At 46.8% G+C, this 25,241-nt stretch overlaps 2 protein-coding genes across 2 annotated transcripts in view; both read right to left on the reverse strand.

Moving 5' to 3' along the window:
• The window catches only part of PRMT2 (protein arginine methyltransferase 2), a 29,449-nt gene extending 19,266 nt beyond the window's left edge, over window positions 1–10,183 (reverse strand). Inside the window, 6 exon segments of the mRNA XM_063932552.1 lie at window positions 2,006–2,135; window positions 3,192–3,368; window positions 3,810–3,973; window positions 5,381–5,542; window positions 5,613–5,804; window positions 9,599–10,183. Coding sequence (XP_063788622.1) covers window positions 2,006–2,135; window positions 3,192–3,368; window positions 3,810–3,973; window positions 5,381–5,542; window positions 5,613–5,804; window positions 9,599–10,183 — 1,410 coding nt within the window.
• Window positions 10,184–20,155: 9,972 nt separating this feature from the next.
• LOC134944009 (slit homolog 1 protein-like) lies at window positions 20,156–22,817 on the reverse strand. Its single transcript, XM_063932553.1, has 2 exons — window positions 22,623–22,817; window positions 20,156–21,254 (listed from the first exon to the last, which is right to left on the reverse strand). The coding sequence occupies exon 2, from the start codon at window positions 21,245–21,247 to the stop codon at window positions 20,156–20,158; it is 1,092 nt and encodes a 363-aa protein (XP_063788623.1). The 5' UTR covers window positions 21,248–21,254; window positions 22,623–22,817.
• Between the last annotated feature and the right edge of the window lie 2,424 nt (window positions 22,818–25,241).

The raw sequence follows: 25,241 nt of genomic DNA on the forward strand, positions 1-25,241 counted from the left end.
TTGTCTACCCTAGGGGAGGATTCCCAGCGTAACCTGTCCGTTGGCGGGAAAGGATACGCCATGAGTAATCTCTTGGAAACTATCACCTTCCTGTCAGGGGAATCCCATGCTTTTTCACATAATTCATGGGAAGGGGGAAAAGTCACTTCATGCTTTTTCTCCCCATACATACAAATCCTCTTGTCAGGGACAGGATTTTCCTCAGAAATGTGTAATACATCCTTCATAGCTACAATCATGTAGTGGATGGCTTTAGTCATTTTAGGCTGCAACTTTGCCTCATCGTCATTGACACTGGAGTCAGACTCCGTGTCGACATCTGTGTCAACTATCTGGGATAGTGTGCGCTTTTGGGACCCTGAGGGCCTCTGTGCTGCAGGAGCAGGCATGGGTTGAGACCCTGCCTGTCCCCCGGTTACAGTTTTATCCAACCTGTTATGCAAGGAGTTTACATTATCATTTAACACCTTCCACATATCCATCCAATCAGGTGTTGGCACCGTCGGCGGCGACACCACACTCAGCTGCACTTGTTCTGCCTCCACGTATCCTTCCTCATCAAACATGTCGACACAGGCGTACCGACACACAGCACACACACAGGGAATGCTCTGACTGAGGACAGGACCCCACAAAAGGCTTTTGGGGAGACAGAGAGAGAGAGTATGCCAGCACACACCCCAGCGCTATATAACCCAGGGATTACACAGTACCTTAGTGTTTACCCTGTAGCTGCTGTTAATATATGTATATATACTGCGCCTAAATTTATGTGCCCCCCCTCTCTTTTTTACCCTCTAATGCACCTGAATACTGCAGGGGAGAGCCTGGGGAGCGTCCTTCCAGCGGAGCTGTGAAGAGAAAATGGCGCTGGTGTGCTGAGGAAGAAGGCCCCGCCCCCTCAGCGGCGGGCTTCTGTCCCGCTTAAATGTATAAAAAATGGCGGGGGCTCTGGCATATATACAGTCCCAGACTGTATATATGTCTCTTTTTGCCAAAAAAGGTATTTAATTGCTGCCCAGGGTGCCCCCCCCTGCGCCCTGCACCCTACAGTGACCGGAGTGTGCGGTGTGCTGTGGGAGCAATGGCGCACAGCTGCAGTGCTGTGCGCTACCTTAAGTGAAGACAGGAGTCTTCAGCCGCCGATTTCGATGTCTTCATGCTTCTGCTGCTTCTGTTCTTCTGGCTCTGCGAGCGGGACGGCGGCGCGGCTCCGGGAACGGACGACAAGGTCAGGTCCTGTGTTCGATCCCTCTGGAGCTAATGGTGTCCAGTAGCCTAAGAAGCGCTACCTAGCTGCCGTGAGTAGGTTTGCTTCTCTCCCCTCAGTCCCTCGTAGCAGAGAGTCTGTTGCCAGCAGAAGCTCTCTGAAAACAAAAAACCTAACAAAATACTTTCTTATCTAGCAAGCTCAGGAGAGCCCACTAGGAGCACCCAGCTCGGCCGGGCACAGATTCTAACTGAGGTCTGGAGGAGGAGCATAGAGGGAGGAGCCAGTGCACACCAGATAGTACTTAATCTTTCTTTAGAGTGCCTAGTCTCCTGCGGAGCCCGCTATTCCCCATGGTCCTTACGGAGTCCCCAGCATCCACTAGGACGTTAGAGAAAAACAGTACTCATTGTGTTGTTTAGGATCTCCTTTCAGAGAGATGCAGTTCCCTTCAATAGGGAACTTTGTTTCTCTAATAATATGCAGCCTTGTCCCCCTTTTAGTTAGGTTGACGCAGCCATCCTACATATAATTTGAGATTTTTTTGTCAGGAGCTCAGTGCTCCACATGCTGTACCTCCAGCAAAATTTTTCAAACTGGGGAAGGAGGGATGTGAAGGGGGAGGAGCCGGCTGTGCAGACAATGCTAATTTTTAGATTGTGCCACACCTCCGATTGCAAGCTTCACATCCCTACTGTATAAGACTCCAGTGTCCCCTAGTGGATGAAAGAGAAAGTGTCAATTACAATAGAATATAATCCTGTAATAAAAATTCAGCAAAGAAGCGCTTCTTACCTCTAATTCTGCAACCTTCAGTGTCCTCATATCCACCCTCAGCAGGACCTGGGGCTGAGACAGACAGTCCTCTGGCTGTAGCACATAATCCGGCTTTGGTTTGGACAGAAACTCTTGTATGGCCACAGGCCTGTGGTGGAGGAAAGATCAGAAGATCACCATCAGCCGCCACTGTGTGAAAATAAATATCTGGTTATACGCTGCCCTAGAGTAGCATCTCTATTTAAATAGTTTCCCAAATACTAGATTACCTTTTCTTTAGCAAGCAGTATTATACGGTCTTTTTTGCCGACTTTGTTACTCCTTCCTTCCTTTGGGAGGGGGCTGCCCAGTCATCGCATAGGCGGCGCGGTGGCCGCATCAAAGGTGAGCTGTGGGGGGAGGTGTCACGATCGTGTTATGTCTATAGTGGGAGTACGATGACACGATTCAGCACTAATCACATCAGGCGCCGCTGGATTGCCCACTTGTGCTCTGTAAGTGGGCGGCTGGGAGGGCTTGCGGGAGACTTGACTGCCTTTCCAGCCAGCCCAGATTGCCACCCGGTTTTTGGGAGAGTATGCAAGTTTGTATAAAGTATGTTCTAGAAGTGTGCCAGTTGAGAAGTTGCCCATGGCAACCAACATTTACCAAGTGCAGTCTACAAAATTATATGTGGCAGCTGATTGGTTGCCATGGGCAACTTCTCCACTGGCTCACTGCTTCATACATCTGAGACCTCTACTTTGAGCGACTGTAGATGATGTAATACCGCCTGCTGGGTCTTTAGACGCCATCATTGGTCACAGAATCCAAACTTGCACTAGCCCTATAGTAGATATATATTATGGAGTATGTCCTCCTGTGTGACTGTGCATCTGTCTACGCAAACACTTCAGCCGCACTCCCATGACATATGTATAAGACGGACCATCCCCGTGCATCTGTATAGCCCCTGCCGAGCACTGTTCTTATTCTGATACTGTGCATCTCAATGGCAGCAGAGCCTTTGTGCATTATCCACCATGTAACGCATGTGCCATAGATGTATACGCATGCAGAGTAGCGATATATCACTGAACTCTGTGAATGTCGGCATTAACTGCGTCTATGAATCCGGACAAATATCTGCTTTTATCAGTACATTTAATCATTACTGTTGTCTGAAGGAGGAGGTGATCCATGTGGTTGGACGGATAATACTAACTTTAATATACTGAAGTCCAGCCCATAGGGCGAGTCCCAGAAGAGGACTTTGGCGGTATATTCTTTATCTGCACTGCAAGGCACCAGGTGAATACAGGCGGTGCTCGGTCACATCACCCCATCCGCCTTCAGCCAGAGGTCACGTGCTAGGAGCACGGATTCCAACATAAACTCAAACTGCAGATAGGAGACAGAATTCCAGATAAGAGAACACAGAGAAACCTGGGGGTAAATTTACTAAGATGGGAGTTCTATTTAAGATGGGATGTTGCCCATAGCAACCAATCAGATTCTACTTCTCATTTATCTAGCACCTTCTAGAAGATAGTACATGGAATCTAATTGGTTGCTATGGGCAACATCCTATCTTAAATAGAACTCCCATCTTAGTAAATTTACCCCCTTGTGGGTACGTCACAGATGCCTGAAACACTGATAAGATCATCTCTAAGACAGAGATGGGTGGAGAGACCCCCTGTGTGTCTTCCCTCTCCTCTCCTCACCGAACAGGTTAGAGGCATATTAGGTTCCACTGAGTGTTACAAGAATCACTTGCCGGGGAGAAGATGAATGTGACAGCGAGAAAATACACGAGCAATAACAAAACAAAATGATGATCAGCAGACAAGTCCCCATCCACTCAGACACAAGGACATCAACCTCTGCAGGTAAATCCAGGTATTTTGCTCGCTGACGCAGAACCTGCACTTTGCCTGAGAATCCATTTGCTTCAACTAATTTACGGGTCTGCTCAGCGATGTCACTTGCCTCTACCGCGTACACCTGTGACCGGCAAATCCTGATGTCATTCACACACAAACCATGTCCGGCAGCCACAAGCTGCTCAGGCAACTCAGCGCACTATATAATAATGCCCTCACGCCCCACTACAGGTACTTAGCGTCTTTCATGTTATCTGAGGGTGATCCAGAAAGTAAAAAACGTTTAGCTGTAATTAAAAAAATATATTGGTTTATTTCATATTCGGTATGATATACCAATGGACAGGAGGATGCCGGCGGTCATAATACTCACAGCAGCATCCCAACCATCAAAATCCCGAAAGCCCCCCAGAAAGTACCACAACCCTCCCCTGCCCCCTATCCTAACCCTCCCGTGTGGATGCCTAACCCACTCCGGTGGTGCCTGGCCCTAACCTTCCCCGCTGCCTAAACCTAACCCTCCCCGCTTGCTGCCTAACCCTAACCTCCCCTTGTATGTGCCTAACCCCCACCATCTCCCCACCATCCCTGGTAGGTAACCATCCCCTTCCCGTCCCTGCACCCTAACCCCCCTTCTAATGCTTAAACCTAACCTCTCAACATCCCCGTGGCAGGACGCGAGCACATCCAGCTAACAGAACGTTCGGCATTCCAGGCGTCTGTATTTTGATGCCGGGATCCCGGGTTCTGCTGGGATTGTGATGCCGGCATTATGCCGCCGTTCGGGATTACGGTGTTGGCATTTTGACCACCGGCATTTTAACTACATCCCGTTTATTTCCCCTCATAATCACCTCCTTCATTTAAGCATTTATCTAATCTCACGGGCCTTAGAATCCCCTTGTTGTACTTGGCTGCCTCCAGTCCAATTCAGTAAACGGAGCTTAGTGAAAATCGCTTGGAGCAAGGTTCCTACCACCCAAACTGGGACTAGTGATGGGCGTCCCAGTCGGCCTTCGTCATGTACGTTTCGTCATCCATTTTGAACATTTCACTCCACTTTCTCACATCCCTATACCCCTGCTTTAATTGACAATAAATTTAGACTCTTTATTCATGGTCGGAGCAATTTTGTATTTCAGGGGTCATTTTAATAACACACAACAGCACCAAAAACAACCATAGCAGCACGCCACTCACAGAGCAATTAGAGAACAGATTATGAAGGCTGCCCGGCTAAGAATTGGGGAGCGTGAATGACCTGTGCAACGGAAATGCGCAAACGGTCATTACCTTCTGGATTACCCTCGTTTTATACAACTGTCAGGGTTGTATTTAAATCCATCCTAAACAGCAATAGGCAAAGCGATGTCGACAACAAACATAATATGCAGCAATTAGTTCAATCCACACCGGACAAAATCCATCTCTGACCATCTGACGACGGAACATCTCCAGAGTAGTCAATTATTTGTGGGTTTAGATAAAAAAACAAAAAAAAACTCCTGTACTGTTATAAAATACTTACGACCTCAGGCTGCGCCAACTTCACGCAGAAAAAGCTTATAATCCCGGTCCCACAACCCAGGTCCAGGATACGCTTCCCTTTCAGGGCTGGACTATTCTGCTTTATGACATCTCTGTAAGCCTGTGTGCGAGGGGCGTCAGACAACATCTCCAAATGCAGCTTCTATGGGGAGGAGATGACAAGTGAAAGGTCTGCTCAGTGTCCATGTAGGAAGCGAGAACGCGGGACTCACCAGTGACTTGTAGCTCCCATAATATTCAGCATCCTGCCATGGGTCATCCACGTCTGCGTCATCCGCATTATCAGCCACTCCGCGCAGGTGTCTGGACGGCACATACCCACAGTCACCATCGTGTGCAACCCACCAGCAATCTGCTGTCGCTGCTGTAAGTAGCAGAACCTTGTCCCCCCGACACAGGCTCAGCTGGAAGGAGAAAATAGAAACCTCCAAGAAAAGGATTTATATAGAATATAGCAAATGCTGAAAAGTAGAATATGCTGTACATTACACAACCAGAAGATCAATGCCCCAAGCCTCCGGCGTTCCGATAAGTATTTCCCCACTAATCCTTATCCCTAACCAAAACCTCCCCCTGCAGCCTGAAGGTGCCCATACACTAGTGCAATTTTGCCCGATTTCATCCGATTCCGACATTTTGGGGCGATAAATCAGATGAAAACGGGCAAATCGCATGTGTTTTACCTCCGATCCGATGCGCGGTTCTGTGAGCATCAGATCGGAGGCGGAGATCGCAAGTACTGCACTATAGATATATCGAATCCTGCAGGCATGGCTGGGATTGCATACGATACATCATATGGAAAAGGACCACATACGATGTATCGTATGCGATCCTGCCGGGCGGTTCAAGGGAAATCTTACGCGTCTTCTCCCTCGGAGAAGTCGCATAAGTGAATGCCATCTTAACCCTCACCCTTCCACCCCCAGCCTAACCCTGATGACAACATTATGACAATGACATCTCACCTATTGACACTGTAAGAATGTTGACACGTCTGTCAACATTATTGACATCATAACGGTCAATATTGTGTTGTTGACATTAAGAATGTCAAAATTGTCAATGTCCACCTTTCGCGTCTATCCCAGCTGACACTGTCCAACATCTTCAAAATTGTGTCTTTATATGACAGCCTCTGTGTGTTCCTGCTTGAGATATACGTGAATGAGAGGGATAGGTAGGTGTAGTAAATTGACTGTGATTCATTGTGCAATCAATTCTTATATGTATGTTACATTGGAGGGAGCGGGAGCAGGCTGGGGAAAAGGAGGCAAACTGGTATATTGCCCTCTAAGCCCTCCGGTGCTGCCTGATTATTCTCACCACATCGTAATAAAGACATGCAGTCAGGATACTGACGCCGGACCCTGATCCTATTCTGAATGCCAACACCGGCATCCAGAATGGTTAGGTTTAGGCTTGGGGGCGGTTAGGGTTAGGCTGCGTCCTGGGGGTTAGGGTTAGGCTGCAGGTAGAGAGGGTGGGGGTTGGGGAGAGAGGGGAACACCCCTTACACCTGTCGGCTTCTGAAACATCAGAATCCCAGCGTCGTTATTACAACCGACGGGATCCCATGCGCCGGCAAGTCATATTGATCCCGTAATAACGGCTTTGCTTACAAAGACTGGATCCCAACAGAACATGCTTGGCATTACATTACAGAATTATGTATGGGTCTAACGCCGGGTACATCGGTTCAGGCTGCGGCCGATATTGACCATACGATCTGGCCGGAGGCATGAACCTGCTATATAGTCAATATTGGCCTGCCTGCACACTCTATTTTTCCTTGTGACGGCGATCCTGCGGGACTGCGCATCAGCATCGCAAGGTGTTTCCACGCGGTGCAATATGCACTATGTTTTCTACCGATATGAACTGTATAGTCCATATCGGTAGTTAATATCGCTCCGTGTGTTGACCTCTTTAGAGGTATAAAGCTGTAAGAGCTCAAATGTCACAGGGGCTACGGACATGAAATATCCAGGTGTATATAGGGGAGGCAGTCAAATGACCGCCTGTCGGGATCCCAGCGGTAAGGTTACCGACGTCGGAATCCTGACACCAGCTGAAATACTGGCGGTCGGAGTCCTTACCGCCAGCTGGTTACCCCTCTTGGGTGGTGGTCCAAGCCACCACCCGGAGGGGAATAGAAACCTGTGGCGACCGAAGCGTGGCAAGCGCAGGAGAAACGCTACGCTCGCCGCCGGGCTCCTGGCGTCTGTCTACTGAGCGCCGGGATCTCGTACTGATCCCGTATATAGCTCTATATGTTATCAGCTTCGGGTGATTAAATAGACAGTTACATTACAGAAAATCTGGAGTAAAACCTGGAGTCTCATACAGGCCGCAGGCTGACGCATTCTGCACCAGTGCCATGTGAGAGGGCATAAGGTTTGTGGAACAGTACGGCCCCTACCTGTATGCTGGATACTGTGAAGTCCAGCATTTCTTGTTGTGATGTGCACAATTGTTTTCCATTACAATTTTTATTAGAGCGATATAAGACCAATATTATATCCAAATCAGAATATCTGAGGATTATAGCTTCCTTCCCACTGAATCTCTCACATGGGTAATATAAAAGGTCCTGAGATCAAGTGATCAGTGTGATTTCGGCGAGGTCGCTGCTAAATTGGAAGCAGCAATCAGTAATCCCCCTTTCACACTGCACAAATAACCCGGTATCAACCCGGCATATTGCCGGGTCGACACAGGTCGGCGTGCGGTGTGAAAGCGACATAGTCGAAATCCCGTGTCGTCTGTCTCGGTAATTCAACCTGGGAATAAAGCAGTGTTATTCCCAGGTTGAATACCGAGTCAGTAGCAGGGTAAACGGGCTCCAGAGTCAATGCGACCCGGGACCAGTTCACTAAAACAGGGAGAGGCGGCGCGGAGATGATCTTATCTCCCAGCGCCACTTCCACCTCCGCCCCCCGCCATTATGGCAGCCCACCCGGTATATTGCGGGTTGGGGAAGCTAGCAGTAGCGTCCAATGTCAGATCCCACCCGGGGAGGACACGTTTCCAATTCCCGGGTGGGATCCGGCATTGGCGGTGTGAAAGGGGTATTATAAGGCTGGTTTTGCTTTTGTAACTGGTTGGTTGCGCTTTATATTTAGCAATAAACTCGACCAAATCACGCTAGTTTCTTAATTTCAGAACCTATGACCAAACCTCCATGGTGTTATACAAATAGGCTGACCATACTAGCCCTTTAACCTGGGACAGTCATGGATTACACAGGTTCTGTGGCTGGCTGACTTCAAGTCTGCAGTTCACCTGGTTTAAATCAGCCACAGAACCTGTGTAATTCATGAGTGTCCCAGTTTAAAGGGCTAGTATGGTCAGCCTAATACCATACTTGCCTACCTGACCCTCTCCATGAGGGAGAAAATGCTCTGTTCCTGGACTTTCCTGGTAATGTATGATTGCCATCACCTGTGGTGAGCTAGTTAATTGATAAGAAAGGTGTTTCACCACAGGTGATGGCAATCATACATTACTCGGAAAGTCCAGGAACAGAGCATTTTCTCCCTCATGGAGAGGGTCAGGTAGGCAAGTATGCCTAATACAAAGGAGATAAATGTAATCAAATAAGTGATCACTGACAAAAGTAACAACATATAAAACATTACTGGCTCCTTATGTGTGGTTGACTCCTGAATAGGACTGTTTGCAGGTCATTATCCAGACATTACACCAAATACATGGATCTCGGTCCTCAATGCACATGAACAGTTCTGGCTTTAGTGATATCCACGTTTTAGCGCAGATGGTTAAATCAAAACAAGTGAGGAGCTAATTAGATCACCTGTACTCAAGCTATCCTTAAAATGTGGACAGTTAGTGTACCTTGAGCAGAGGTGCCGAGAGGGGGAAGAGCAGGTACTATTTTCCCGGGCTCAGGCCTGATGAAGGGGCCCAGCATTGAGAAAACATTTATCAAGTGCAGTCTAGAAAATGATAAGTAGCAGCTGATTGATTGCCATGGGCAACTTCCCCGCTCTTCTCCCTGCTTCATAAATAGACCCTTTAGTGCGTGGCCACAGTATTCAGATACCACATCGCCACCAGTGAGGGTTCCTTAATGTGTGACCCGGTATTAAATGCAAAAAATATATTTATCATATCTTCTCCATCAATGACCCTTGAAAATGTGAAATAAATAACCCCCGTCACATACCCACCATACCTGCGTGTCATCTGCTGCCTCATAGTCACACACCATCACAAACTCATTGTGACTGCAGTTCTCATACGGATAATCCCCACTCCAGTCCTTTGTGCCACAGGCTGCGTCAGGAGATTGCTCAGAAGACTCCCCAGCTCTGCAGTCACTTAGGCCACCAATTCCTTCTACACGTCCAGTTGGGCCAACATCTGCTTCCATCACATTGCATCCAAACTGCATTGCTTGGCGTTCAGGGGACTCATTGTCCTCTGTACTTACTCCAAAACCAAGCAGAGGTCTGCTGTTATTTGTCACTGGGCATCCAGCAAGACCATTGCCCATCTCCCCTTCCTCATAAGCACCTTGATCCTTTTCTATCTTGTTTGCTCTACACTCAGCAGGGTTACCCTCTCTGCCAGCAGCACAAGCCCTGCCCTCATCTACTGCTCCATAACCCACTGGCTCCATCTCCTTCATGCTACAGTCAGCTGGATTCCTGCCTTGGCACTCACAGCCAGCTTTGTGTATTTCTATAGATCTTTCTCTGTGGCGGGTCACATTTCCATCAATCTCCCTTACTACATGACCTAGCGGTTCCAGATCCATCTTATTGGCCCTGCAGCCCTTTATAATCCCTGTCTCTCTAGAGCTACCTTGAGGCCAACTACTTATGTCTATTGCCTCTTCTCTGTGTCCAGAAGGAGCCCTGTCCTTACATACTCTACATCATTAGACTTACATACTCTTCCTCCTTTATGACTGCTCAGTTCCCTGGCTGGGACGGATATTTAACAATTCTACTACAGATTATATTATTCTGACTAGGTCATATATCCCTAATAACCTCCCTGGTTCTAGAACAGCTCAATGTTCCCCTTTCTATACTAGCTCCCTCCCTGCCAGTGTCCCGCGTCCTAGATCAGCTACATGACAGTGCCCCCCACATTCTAGATCAGCTATATCCCTGTGTGCCGTTCTAGATCAGCATCATGCAAGTGGCCCACGTTCTAGATAAGCACCAGGTCAATGCCCCAAATTCTATATAAGTGCCATCCTGGTGTGTCAAGTTTTAGATATGCTCCATGCCAGCGTCACACATACTAGATCAGCGCCATGCCAATGTTCCACATTCTAGATAATCGATATTGCAGTGTAACTCGGTTTAGATCACCATCCCAGTGCAATGCGTTCTAGATCCACACCATGTCAGTGCCTGATGTTCTAGATCAGCTTCATGTCAGTGCTCTTTGTTCTACAGTCAATGGCTGTTGTTCTAGATCAGCTTCATTTCCGTGTCCTTTGTTCTAGAAAGAGTCGGTGTCCATTGTTCTAGAATCTAGATCAACTCCATGCCAATGTCACACGTTCTTGATTAGCACCATGACAATGTCATATGTTCTAGATCAGCTAAATGACCATGATCTACGTTCTACATCAGTGTATTGGAGAGCATCCAGCTAATGTCCCGGTTCCATGTCAGTCCCATGCTAATGTCCTCAGTTCCAGCTTTTAGAACAGTCTCATGTTAATGCCCAAGGTTCCGGGACAGTCCCATGCTAATGCCCCCGGCTGCAGGGAGCCGCCTCTGGTCTCTGCACTCAGCTGGTCACAGAGGTGGTGACAGCCGCGGGCGGGCCCGTTACACTATGCTGCGACTTTGTGACGATTGTGAGTCCTACACCTGTCACTATGTCACCCTCGCTGGGGAGGCCCCTGTTCTGGCTACATAGTATACACCCAGCCGCACTTAGGGTGTGTACACACGGTGAGATCCTTGCTATGTTCGATTTTTACTTGCGATTTCCCTTGAACTCCCCGGAGCCCAGATAGGACAGATTTTGACTAACTTTTCTTGAGATATGGACTATGTGTGCTTACGATTTTGGCTTATGTGAGATTTTGGCTTATGTGAGATGTCATTGACATGTGAGATGAACTAGATAGTACACCGATCTAGCAAGGATTGACTTGCCTGCACAGTCTATCTTTTCTTGCGATGCCGACCTGGCGGGGCCGCGCATCGGGATCGCAAGGTAAAGGTGTGTACACACGGTGAGATTTTTTCTTGAGATTTTAACTATATAGTCAAAATCGCAAGAAAAGTTAGTGCAAATCGCAAGGTGAAAGTAACCTTGCGATCCCGATGCGCGGCCCCGCCAGGTCGGCATCGCAAGAAAAGATAGACTGTGCAGGCAAGTCAATCCTTGCTAGATCGGTGTACTATCTAGTTCATCTCACATGTCAATGACATCTCACATAAGCCAAAATCTCACATAAGCCAAAATCGTAAGCACACATAGTCCATATCTCAAGAAAAGTTAGTCAAAATCTGTCCTATCTGGGCTCCGGGGAGTTCAAGGGAAATCGCAAGTAAAAATCGAACATAGCAAGGATCTCACCGTGTGTACACACCCTTACTTTCACCTTGCGATTTGCACTAACTTTTCTTGCGATTTTGACTATATAGTTAAAATCTCAAGAAAAAAATCTCACCGTGTGTACACACCTTTACAGAGAAATGATCGCAGCAAGTAGTTTTAAAAGTAACAAAGTATCCTCGGACTTGTAGTTTGTATTACACGCGTAAATGCGCCTGCGCAGGCTCCACCCGGCCAGGGATGACCCTGATGTCTGCAGAGCAGAAACAGAAAGCCTGAGCAGCTGAGAAGGTTCCTATACTTACAGCTCACGGGTGTCAGAGACTGGGGCTCGTCTCCAGGTTATTGCAATTGTTACTAGTTGTAGCTTCCTGAGCCAAAGTTTTAGAGATGGTTACGGACAGTTCTTACATAGACCGCCAGGTGGCAGCGTTACATAGTGAGAAGAAACTCACTTATACGAAGAAGACTTCAACAACACTGACATCTAGTGGCCAGTCGGAATACAGCAGGCGATAAACTTGTGTTGCATACTGTACTGGACAGTGTTTTCCTTCATGCACTCTCTATCCTTTGACACAGCAAGAAAAAGGGGGAGAAGGGCTGCAGCAGTTACCCATAAACCTCCTGTTAACGCGTAGTTGATTACTTAAGTCTTTATCTATATAAACAGAGGTTGGTGCAGTCTGTCTGGTTAAGTAGCGTACGTGAGAAGGTAAATAAACGTGAAAACCGGATCAAGGGGCCTATTTATCAAGCCCGTTCTTCATAAAACTATGCAAAGGCAGCAAATTCTGCCTAATTTGATGTATTCCTACTATGTACTAATTGCCCAATGCAGGAGATTTCATAAATATCTTTAGACTGCTCCTTATCATTGCAGACCGCAGTCCCCATTATTATCAGACTATGCATGTGCTGCACCATCATACCTCCCAACATGACCCTCTCCATGAGGGACAGAATGCTCTGCTCCTGGACTTTTCTCTTAATTTATGATTGCCAGCACCTGTGCTGAAACACCTTTCTTATCAATTAACCTGTTCAAAACAAGTGCCGGCAATCATACATTAAAAGTCCAGAAGCAGAGCACTATGTCCCTCCTGGAGAGGGTAATGTTGGGAGGTATGCACCATGCACACACAACTTTCTTTATGTGAGGCCGGATCACTCTGCCCGTGAAATGGGAGTTTCTGCGCGGGTTAATGTGTGGATACGCGGAACTGTTCTGTTTCATGGAAGTGTCATAGGAGCACTGTGGACATAGAGCCAAAGAGGAGGGGCACCTCTTTCAGACAGAACTTTTTCACACATGGGTGGGTGCAAATACTAATGATGGTAATGGCTGTGACCAGGATAATGAAGCTGATGGGTGTAAGTGCTGTGGATGCCCATTAGGTGTTGAGCAGAAATCCACCCAAAGTTTCAGCGGCGCGGCAAATACTTTGCACGAATTTAGCCACTTTACGTAGATAAACCTGTTTATTCTAGGTGCGGGGTGCTGATCAGTGAGGAGGGCAGTGTTATTCTGGGGCATGAAGGGTCTATTGGCGGGATGCAGTGGTAGGGGCCTATGCTTAAGGGGTGTGGCCAGTTATCATGGGGTGAGACCAGCCTGGACAGTCATTAGAGACTATGGGGTAGATGTATCGTGCCGCTATAGCGCTTCCTGCTTCACCTCTGTACTGAGGTGAAGCAATGGCGACAAGATGTATGAACAGATGAGGAGTGAAAACTCCCCCCTCCAACAGGGCTGTTGCCCAAGGGCCCCAGGAGTATAAGGGCCCTAGTCTGATAGCTGAGGGTCCCCTTTTTCCAGGGGTACCAGATTTTTGAAAATCAGCCCTGGGGAACTGGAGACATCCGACTTCAAATCAGTGGTCCCCATCTGAGCCTGTTAATTGCTCTTCCCAGAAAGATATCTAAAAAATTTCGAGTTTTTCTGAGGGTATACCCTAAAATCTGGGACTCTCCCCTTTTGGTTGACACTGGCAGCTTATCTCTACTATGCCCAGAACCAGAGATATCAGCCTTCCAGCTCCACACTCCTGGTATGCACTTTTATATACAGTATTCGTTGGTGGATTGCTCTAGCTCCTGAACTCTGATCCCCAAGTCCCCAGGGCCAGTACCTCCTGAAAGGTGGGACTTTCTAGTTTGTTATCTAATTTAAATTTATTTCCAGGAACTGGAGATATCTGCAGTCAAGCAAGCTGCCCTCCCACCTGAAAATGATGACTATTAAGTTCACTCCCCCATCCACCCCTCTTCTGCGTATTAAACACCCCCCTGCCACTCTGGAAGTCATGTACTGGGGCCTCTTCATTCAGCCCACTGCCCCCTTCTACACCCTAATATCAGAGTGCTGCACCTCTCTACACCCCAATATCAGAGTGCTGCACCTCTCTACACCCCAATATCAGAGTGCATCACCTCTCTTTTCCCCCAAATCAAAGGGCTGAACCTCTCTATACCCCCAAATCAGAGTGCTGCACCTCTCTACACCCCAATATCAGAGTGCTGCACCTCTCTACACCCCAATATCAGAGTGCAGCACCTCTCTTTTCCCCCAAATCAAAGGGCTGAACCTCTCTATACCCCCAAATCAGAGTGCTGCACCTCTCTACACCACAATATCAGAGTGCTGCACCTCTCTATACCCCAATAACAGAGTGCTGCATCTCTCTATACCCCCAAATCAGAGGGCTGATTTGGGGGTGTAGAGAGGTGCAGCACTCTGATATTAGGGTGTAGAGAGAAGCAGCACTCCGATTTGGGGTATGGAGAGGTGCAGCACTCTGATACTGGGGTGTAGAGAGGTGCAGCACTATGGTATTAGGGTGTAGGGAGGTGCAGAACTCCGCATTAGGGTATCGAGAGTTGCAGCACTCTGATACTGAGGTGTAGAGAGGTGCAGCGCTCTGATATTAGGGTGTAGAGAGGTGCAGCACTCCGATTTGGGGTATGGAGAGGTGCAGCACTCTGATACTGGGGTGTAGAGAGGTGCAGCACTCTGGTATTAGGGTGTAGAGAGGTGCAGCACTCTGATATTAGGGTGTAGAAAGGGCCAGCACTCCGAATTAGGGTATAGAGAGGTGCAGCACTCTGAAACTGGGGTGTAGAGAGGTGCAGCACTCTGATACTAGGGTGTAGAGAGGTGCAGCACTCTGATATTAGGGTGTAGAGAGGTGCAGCACTCTGATATTAGGGTGTAGAGAGGTGCAGCACTCCAAATTGGGGTATAGAGAGGTGCAATGCACAATTAATTAATGTATGTTTTGTTTTTTATTTTAATGTGGGAGCCAATGAAAGTATTAATTATGGATATCGTTGGATTGGGGGGAAGGGGGGTGCTCCAAGTATTTTCGCGTATGGTGCTAGTAGACATGGGGCTGGCCCTAGTTATTACCCAGTCTTGTTTATTTACAGTTCTGTAGCTGTTTTGTTCCAAGTTGGGAAGAGCAATGGAATATAAAGTGCAATGGAATATAAAGTGCAATGGAATATAAAGTGCAATGGAATATAAAGTGCAATGGAATATGCTGGCTCTATATAGGCAAATGAAATAAATGCTCTCTACTCATTGAATGACTACAGAACCAACCATCCGTCCCCCTTCATCTGACCTGTGGGCCAGCCCAGCATCACTGGTTCACTTTTCCCTGACCTGGGGACTCGGAGGACGTCCGGCACTAAAGAGCGGAGCTCATAGATAGAACATGAACCTGAACCCAAATAACTAAACATCTATTTCAGAATCTACTCCGTTGTGTGAATGTGACACATGCGGATACGGGTTGGGGCTGATATGCTGGCGGTCGGGATCCCGGAGATCAGCATACCGACCCCTGGATCCCAGCCACCAGAATGCCGAGGGGAGCGGGCGCAACGGAGCCTCTCGCTGCGCTCGCCACAAGTTCTATTCCCACTCTATGGGTGTCGTGGACAACCACGAGTGAGATTTGCCCCTGCTAGCCAGTATTCCGGCTGGCGGCATTGTCAGTGCTCGGGATACTGGCATCAGTATCATGACCGCCAGGATCCCGACCGCCGGTATATCAACTGCATCTCGTGGAGACCTTACAGTGACTTTAATTAGTCTATAACGTTGTATTTTCCTGCATGGGATCTGCCGTCATGATAGTTGTTAAAGTAGCTGAAGATGCAAAGGAGTAAGAGGCACGAGGAGCAAAGAAATAATATAATGTAAATGCTCTGCTCTTAGTTCTTGGTTTATGTTTTCTGATGGGATGTATGAATGTATAAGAGGTCTGCTATAGAACACATAAAGGCCGGGTACCAGTTGATCTTAAATTACACATGTCATGTTTAAATACAGAAAGGAGGATCACAAATTATTTGTGATCTAAAGTGTGATGATTACCTGCGGAATAATCACCAATAATGTTTTCAAGTGATTATATATATATATATATATATATATATATATAATCATTTTGTATTCTTTCAGCCTGACATGCAATGTCCTGCATTTAACCTCCATCCATCCAGGCTAGGGGAGATCTGCAGACCATAAAGTTTGAGATGACATGTGCCTGACATGACCATTGTAAAGGGGGATTACATTTCTACATAAAAAACAGATATTTGCAAGATCTGGATATTGAGGGCTGATAAGGCCAATTTGTTTGTTATGTAAACAGACCAGGGAAGTGTGTCCAAATGTCCTGATTGGAATACAGGAATCCTATTTCCTGGCTAATGTCATAAACCTCACTTTCTTTGAAAGATTCATACAGTACACCTTTGGGGCTACACCCCTTACCTCCCACTTGGCTATTGCCAAGCACCAAGTATGTAAAACTAGTGTATGTGTAGTGTCCAGCAGGGAAGTAGTTAAAAATCCCAAGGGAGGTGCCGGATGAAGCTGTTGACTATATCTGTCTCCCTCATGAAAACAGAAGGTGTGATCTCTTGGGGACTCAACAATATGTTGGAGATGACCTGAGTTATTCTGTGAAATCCCCCACAGTGGAAATACCTAAAGTTTGTTTGCGTAAGTGAATTAGGGTTTCTGTATTTTTTATTTATTTTCATTTATTTAGATTGCTGTATTCTGTGTGTTTTTAAAATATTCTTAGTAATCTTTGTAACCTTTTTGTAACTAAAGCTCTGAAGTATTCTTGAAATTAAAATTCTAATTTTAGTTTTGATTCTGTTGTTCTTATGAACTCAAGGCCCGTGTGGCTCACGTCTACCTATTTTTTTAAGTATTGCAGTGTGTGTGCCAGGCAAAGCTAAAGACACCTGCAACAGCCATATAACGTTGAAAAGTCTTTGCTGGTGGCAGCTGAAGGTATTTAAGTAATCCTGTGTGTCAAAAGTGACCCCGCACGTCGCGTGTGGCAATTCTCAAATTGGCGTATTTGTGGAATTGGCCGGCAGTGTCGTCACAACACAGTATATGGATTTCACAGAAATAAGGCAATGTACAGTGAGAAACTTCTAAATGTTTTGGTGAGAGGTGCATCAAACCTTGGAGAAAGAGCTAAAGTGGATGGAGAACCAGCCAATCAGTTCCTAACTGCCATGTCACAGGCTGTGTTTGAAAAATGACAGGTTCAGGTTGTTTGGTACTTTATCTCCATCCACTTTATCTCTCTCCAAGGCTTAGGGGGACAATTACTAAGCAGCGATAAGAGCGGAGAAGTGGCCCCATCAACCAATCAGCAGTTCTGTATAATTTTATAGTATGCAAATTATAGATGTTACTTCAGTGCTGATTGGTTGCCATGGGCAACTTCTCCACTTGCTCACTTCTCCACTCTTATCACTGCATAGTAAATGTCCCCCTTAGTACATAAATCTCACAGTCTTTGAACTGACAGTTAGAAGCTCCTTGGTTGCTTTGGGCTGGTTCGGTATGAAATCCCAACTGTCACACATAGCTGTCACATACAGCTGTCACATACAACTGGGACATACAATGTAGATAGATAAAGTAAATATTTTAATTACAGATAGGGATTCAATTTACAAAGCCGTTGCATGTTAGAACACTACTGGGCTTATTTATCAATGATTGATACATTTCACTGTGAGTGATAAATTGCGCCAGCCAATCAGCTCCTAACTGTAATTTTTCAAACCCATGGCAACTATGGCAGTTAGGAGGTGATTGGCTGGTGCAAGTTATCACTCACAGTGAAATGTATCACTCATTGACAAATGAGCCCTTATATTAAAGGGCCAATCATATTAAATACAAAATGGGTCTGGTTTTATATTCAATATTATTGCCCTTATAACTCCATCAGCTGGATCCACCGAAGGTGCGGCAGCTTTGTAAATTTACAATCTAAACTCTGGTTCAGTATTACAGTCGTGAGATATCAAGACAAAGAAGAAAGGGTAACAGACTCAGAAGTGTAAGAAGCAGACAGAGAACTTCAGTTCCAGGTTATTAAACAGATATAGGGGTCTATTTACTAAGCCTTGGATGGAGATAAAGGGCATGGAGATAAAGTACCAGCCAATCAGCTCCTACCTGCCATGTTACAGGCTGTGCTTGAAAAACTACAGTTAGGAGCTGGTTGGTTGGGACTTTTTCTCTGTGCACTTTGGGCCTAATTCAGTAAGGATTGCAAATTCGGCCAATTAGCAGAATTTACAATCCTTCCGTTTGCATGCTGGGGGCCGCCCATCGCAGCCTCCCCCCCCCCCCCCCCTTCAATAAGCAGAAATTGCGATAGCAACACAATTTCTGCTTGTTAGCAGAAATTAAGGATGCCTACTGCTGGCGTAGCTTAGCTGCACTTGCAGGAGGCCCGCCGACATTTTTCCGATCACAGCAGCTGCGTGTGATGTCACGGAGCCACCACGATCACGCCCCCGTCATGCCCACAATTTGCTCGTCGCCGCCCCCGCAATGCTTCATCTCTGCCTTGAAAACAGAGCGTTGCTACCCCCCCATCCCCCGCCCTGTGGCCGTCTCTGCCTGGTTGACAGGCAGAGGCGATTGTATTTTCTGTGCCCCCCCCCCCCCCCCACCCACCCACAGAAAATGCCATTGCATGCGCCCACATCTTTTTCGGATTTTTGGCGGTTGGATCGCGATCTGCGATCCAATCTGAATTAGGCCCTTTATCTCCATCCAAGGCTTGGTAAATAGACTCCTTAAACTAGTAAATGTGAGAAATTTGAAATAAGAAGAAACAGACAAAACCACTGCTCACTGACATCTACCAGACAGGAATGTGGCTACTCAAAGTGGCCTCTGCCGGCCTCAGCTACAGAAAATGTCCAAAACACAGCGCAGAAGGGGGCGGAGCACTGCTACAGGACAGATGCGTCAGGAGTGCAGATTGATCGCATATATAAGCATATAGGATTGCACGGCTTGGGGATGGAATTCCGGCGGCCCAGAGGTCAATATACCGACATCAGAATGCTGGCAGCTGCACTCGCCAGAGGTCCTATTCCCACTCTATGGGTGTCGTGGACACCCACGAGTGGGAATAGCCCTGGCGCAGCTGTTGACATTCTCCGCGGTTGGGATCCTGGCCGCCGGGATATTAGCTACATCCCGAATGCACACTGCATGTATAGATAACACAAAGCAGGTTATATGTGTTTTCATTTGCTTTAAAAATGCCATCACAGAGTACATTATAAATGCCAGCCTTGTATAGGTTAGGTGAAAATCTTTTTTTTTTTTTTTTTTTGCCAGTAGAAAAAAATGTATACAATAATTTGTGGTATTATCAGACAAGAGATATGTGTAGAGAATAAAAAAGTGCTTCAAAGATAAGTGTTACAGTGATAGGACATATAGATATGCAATCAGATATGGTATCATAGACCAATAAACAAAGCTCACCCCTCTTCTTTTTAAGTACATCTCAGTGGGGGAGATTTATCAAACTTGGAGAGAGTAAGTAGCAGCTAATCAGGTCTTGTCATATTTCAAACACAGACTGTAAAATGACAGCTGGAAACTGATTGGTTGGTACTCTATCTCCACTTTATCTTTCTCCAAGCTTTGATACATCTTCCCCAGTATGTTGGGGAAAAAAACGTTATCCTGTTTTTATTTTCTCTGAGTGAATGACAATAATAGACTTCCACGGGTTTTTTCTTCTTCACCTAGTGAAGTGCAAATGACGGAGAATAAATATATTTTCTTTTGATAAATGGCATTGTAGAGTCTCTGCTCCCAGTGTTGCTGCTAACTGTACCATTAATTTTGGGAACACATCCCACTTCCTTGGCACCTGGGGCCCTTTTTGCGATTTCTTTCTGCAGTTACTATGGCCCCAACCACGGTGACGGCTACAGTCAGTGTGATCACCAACACGGTCACTGTTTCTGCTACACAGAGCCGAGTGTCCAGCGAGGTAAGGGGCTTACCCCTTAGTGCAGGAGGGTCTGCACAACGCAAGTCTTCGCCATCTTGTAGGCTGATTCTCTGCAAACTGGCCAACTTTCCAAACACACGCTGCAGATCACAGTCACATTCCCAGGGATTGTAGGACAGCAAGAGGAGCGTCCCAGGTGCTGGCAGGCCGCTCAGAGTTTGGAAGCGCAGGTGGCGCAGTTTGTTGTGCTGTAGATTGAGTAAGATGAGGGAATGGAGAGGTGCGAGGACACCAGAAGGCAGGTCCTGGATCTGGTTTCCCGACAAGTCCAGGAACTCAAGTCTTTGCAGCACTGAAAAGTCATCGTTCCTCAGACTTTGCAGCACGTTGTTCTGCAGCTGGAGACGGCGGACCTGGGTAAGGGACCTAAAAGCTCCAGGTTGCAACTTGGAAATGAGGTTTCCTTGTAGGTCCATCTGTTCCAGACTATGCAAGTGTTGGAAGCTGTGTTTTGGAATAGTGTGCAACAGATTGTGAGCAAGGAAAAGATGAGTGAGGGAATCAAGACCCAAAGAGAAACTGCTGCTGAGATTTCCTATCTTGTTCCCTTTCAGGTCCAGGATTTCTAGGCTCTGCAAGCCCCTCCAAGATCCGTCTCCCACTTCCAAGATGGCATTCTGTGCCAGGAGTATAGTGCGGAGCCTCCAGAGGTTATGGAGGGGAGGGAGAACATACAAGGAGCAGCCGGAGAGGTCCAAGAACTCAGTTACCAGAGGAGGAAAGATCAGAATGGTGGACAGGTTTGTCCCTGAGCAGTTTACAAAGAGAGACTTGGCGTCACAAAGGCAGAGAGATGGGCAAAGCGAGAGGGAGGAGAGAGCTGGTAGAGTGGGCAAGACTAGTATCAGGTAGGACCACAGCCATGGTAAGATGAGATGGGCAGGTGATGGCAACATCAGGGAAGGGAGATGCATCCTGATCCTGCAATGACAATGTCCCATACTGTAACTCACATGTACAATGTATATACTGGGGCTGGTACATCTATATATATTGGGGCTGATTCTGAGTGAAACGCGCAGAGCTACCTGCGACTCATGTGCAGGAACCGGTTTTCAGTGCATGCGCAGTCTGTGTCGTTATGTTCAGTTATGCAGAAGCTACTTATGGGGATAACGCCACACACGTATATAATAATTCAGATTGACAATGAAGCTCACTGATTTCATGGAAGACACACAGCTTGGAAAGATATTTACAATAAACTCCGATATATTTTCTACCAAACTATAAGGGTTTTCTGCAAGGTTTGATACGGGTGTGGCTCATCGGGTTGACAGTAACTGGGTTGACAATCATTAGGTCGACCACTATTGGTCGACAGTGACTAGGTAGGTCAGTGATGGCTAACCTTGACACTCCAGCTGTTTTTGAACTACACATCCCAGCATGCCCTGCATCAGTTTTAGCATGGCCAAATAGCAAAACTGATGCGGGCATGCTGGGATGTGTAGTTTAACAACAGCTGGAGTGTCAAGGTTAGCCATCAGAGGTAGGTCGACACGTGAAATTTACATGGTCATTAGGTCAACATGAGTTTTTGAGGTTACTGTTCCCAATCGTATTCCACATGGATTGTAAAGTATGAAAAAGTTCAAACAAATTAGAAAAATGTGAAAAACCTCTGTCGACCATTTCATGCGCCGACCTAGTGACCATGTCAAACTAATGAATGTCGATTAATAGTGTTCGACCTAATGAAAGTCGACCTAAATATTGTCGACCTAAAGACCGGATACCGTTTGATACATCTCCTCGTGAACACAGCTCTGCCAATGACGTGGGATATATTGTCAAACACTTTATGCCTCATTACGTCCAACCTTTTCTGCCGACATCCTCTGTTACTGCTATCTATAATCTCTACACAAATGTGCACTATCAAATATAAATGTGTTCGCCCCATACTTGCCTACCTGACCCTCTCCATGAGGGAGAAAATGCTCTGTTCCTGGACTTTCCTGGTAATGTATGATTGCCATCACCTGTGGTGAAACACCTTTCTTCTCAATTAACTAGCTCACCACAGGTGATGGTGATCATACATTACCAGGAAAGTCCAGGAACAGAGCATTTTCTCCCTCATGGAGGGGGTCAGGTAGGCAAGTATGGTTTGCCCCCCCCCCCCCCCCCCCTCATTACACTGCCACACGCATTGCACCACCAGCTTTGGAAAGTGCTCTATCCCTGCAATTAGACGAAGACGCACTGCAAATAGTTACGTTTCTGAGATGAGAGTGTTAGTTGTGCGATGCAGGTGTATGTGTATTGCAGAGTGGGAGAACTTACCTTCATCTGGAGGGGTACTACTGCAGTGTCTCTGTGTCTGGCTGGAGACTACATCTGGATGAGGCGGGTCAGGAGGTCAGAGCTATTGTACCCCCGGAGAGGTGTTGATGTGTGTGTAAGACAAGATGCAGACACTGAGAGCTTGTGATATACACCCACAGGAGCTGCACGCTTCAGATACACTGTCAGCTGTAGTGTCACTCAATACTGCTGTGTGTGTGCACCGTTCACTGCAACCCTGTCAGGCCAGGTGCTATCAGTAGTATTCATTACTCTGTTGTCATACAGTTTCCTCATGCTGACTAGGTGTACTAAGTGGTTTAATAAAAACAAACAGAAAAAAAAACAACGAGTTACAGTACTTGTAGTTACATCATTATTTTCATTAATTATTGAGTAGGAATTAACAATTTAGTGTACTTTGATTGGGTAAGTTAGTTTCTGTAGACAAAAAAAATATATTTTTTATTGTAGTCATGTTAAAGTATAGTCCATGCTTGCCTACCTGACCCTCTCCATGAGGGAGAAAATGCTCTGTTCCTGGACTTTCCTGGTAATGTATGATTGCCATCACCTGTGGTCAAACCCCTTTCTTATCAATTAACTAGCTCACCACAGGTGATGGCAATCATACATTACCAGGAAAGTCCAGGAACAGAGCGTTTTCTCCCTCATGGAGAGGGTCAGGTAGGCAAGTAGGAAGTATACTTGCTGCATGCATACAGGGCTGAATGGGTTGGGATCGATATGCCGATGATTGGGATGCCGGTGGTCCGAGTAGCGACCGCGGCATCCCGATTGTGAAAATCCCGACAGGGACAAGGTAAGTATACATACATTCCCCCAAAGCCCCCCTAACCCTCCTTTCCCGCAGCCTAAACCTAACCGACCCCTCCCCTGCGCAGCCTAACCCTATCCCTCCCTGGGGGTGCCTAAACTCCCCCCCCATCATTCCCAAAGCATAACCCTAACCCTCCTCCCGCAGCCTAAATCTAACCTTGTCGGGATCCTAGCCGGATCCCCGCTGAACTTATATTACCATATCCTTCCTGCCTAGCTCTGATTGGGTGATAGGCTGAACATTGGTTCTCCAACAAAATGGCAGCCATCACTGTAAGTAGGTGATGGATACCCTTTGTAATATGCCTCTCTGTAATGTTTTTTAGAGCCAGGTGGTGTTACTTTATAAATAATTAATTCATAATCTTGATGACTGTATAGTCACAGAAACATGTAGACAATTATAGCAAATACTAATACATAGCTTTGAGAGTGATAAAGTGGAGAGACATAAATTGCCAGCCAATCAGCTCCGCACTGTCATTTTTCAAACACAGCCTGTAACATGGAAGTTAGGAGCTGATTGGCTGGTGCTTTATCTCTCTCCACGTTATCTCTCCCCCCATGATTAGATAAATCTTCCCCGCAGTTTTAAAGATGCAATGCCAAAGAGAGACAGCTGACATTATCTCAGAGGTAGTTTTGGCTAAAGCATCCAAAACCAAGGGCATTGGCGAGGGGTAACCCTTGGCAATGGTGCCACAAGGTGGCACTTGAGGATGTTTAGAGTGGCACCCTCAGGGTCAGTCCCAGTGGCGTATCTATAATGTGTGCAGTGCACACCGCACATGCTGCACCCAGTTTTCAGTACTCACCTGTCTGGAATCCAGCGATGCTACGGCAGCCCTGTAAAATCACTGAGTCTTGCGCACGCACAGCAGGGGGGATTTTCCAATAGTCCTGCGAATGCGCAGTAGACTCTATCACCACTCTAAAGTCTACTAGTGCCCGGTGCCGTGACACTGACTACACTGCCAGGCTATTAGTGAGAGAGAGTAGGGGGCCCCCTCTGCTCAAGCAGGCTGCTCCTCTCCTCAACTCCCTGCACTTTCAAAAGAGACCATTGTAGAGCACTATGGTGGTCATTCCGAGTTGTTCGCTCGCTGCTATTTTAAGCAGAATTTCTAATAGGCTAAAATCCGGCAGTTCTGCGCATGCGTATGCACAGCAGGGCGCACGCGCTAAGCAATTTTACACAAAACTATGCTATTTTACTCACGGGCGAACGAAGCTTTTCAATCGCTCTGCTGATCGTAGTGTGATTGACAGGAAGTGGGTGTTTCTGGGCGGAAACTGGCCGTTTTCAGGGAGTGTGCTAAAAAACGCAGGCGTGCCAGGTAAAAACGCAGGAGTGGCTGGCCGAACGCAGGGCGTGTTTGTGACGTCAAACCAGGAACTAAACGGACTGAGGTGATCGCAATCTAGGAGTAGGTCTGGAACTACTCAGAAACTGTGAGGAAATACTTAATAGCAGAATTGCTAATCTTTCGTTAGCAATTCTGCTATGCTAAGATACACTCCCAGAGGGTGGCGGCCTAGCGTGTGCAATGCTGCTAAAAGTAGCTAGCGAGCGAACAACTCGGAATGAGGGCCTATATCCTTTCCAAACCAGGAACTCAAGCGTGGCCTGCATTCCCAGCGAAGCCTGGGCCTCAGGTGAGTGAACCCTGCCACAGTAAGTCCTGCTCAAAGTCGAATAACAATGTACTGAAATATGTCTGCATTCCCAGACTACATATTACCAAAGCGCCATTTATTACTTTTGAAAAAGTGTCTATG

This window comes from Pseudophryne corroboree, chromosome 7 (assembly GCF_028390025.1).
Source record: "Pseudophryne corroboree isolate aPseCor3 chromosome 7, aPseCor3.hap2, whole genome shotgun sequence".
NCBI classification, from domain to species: Eukaryota; Metazoa; Chordata; class Amphibia; order Anura; family Myobatrachidae; genus Pseudophryne; species Pseudophryne corroboree.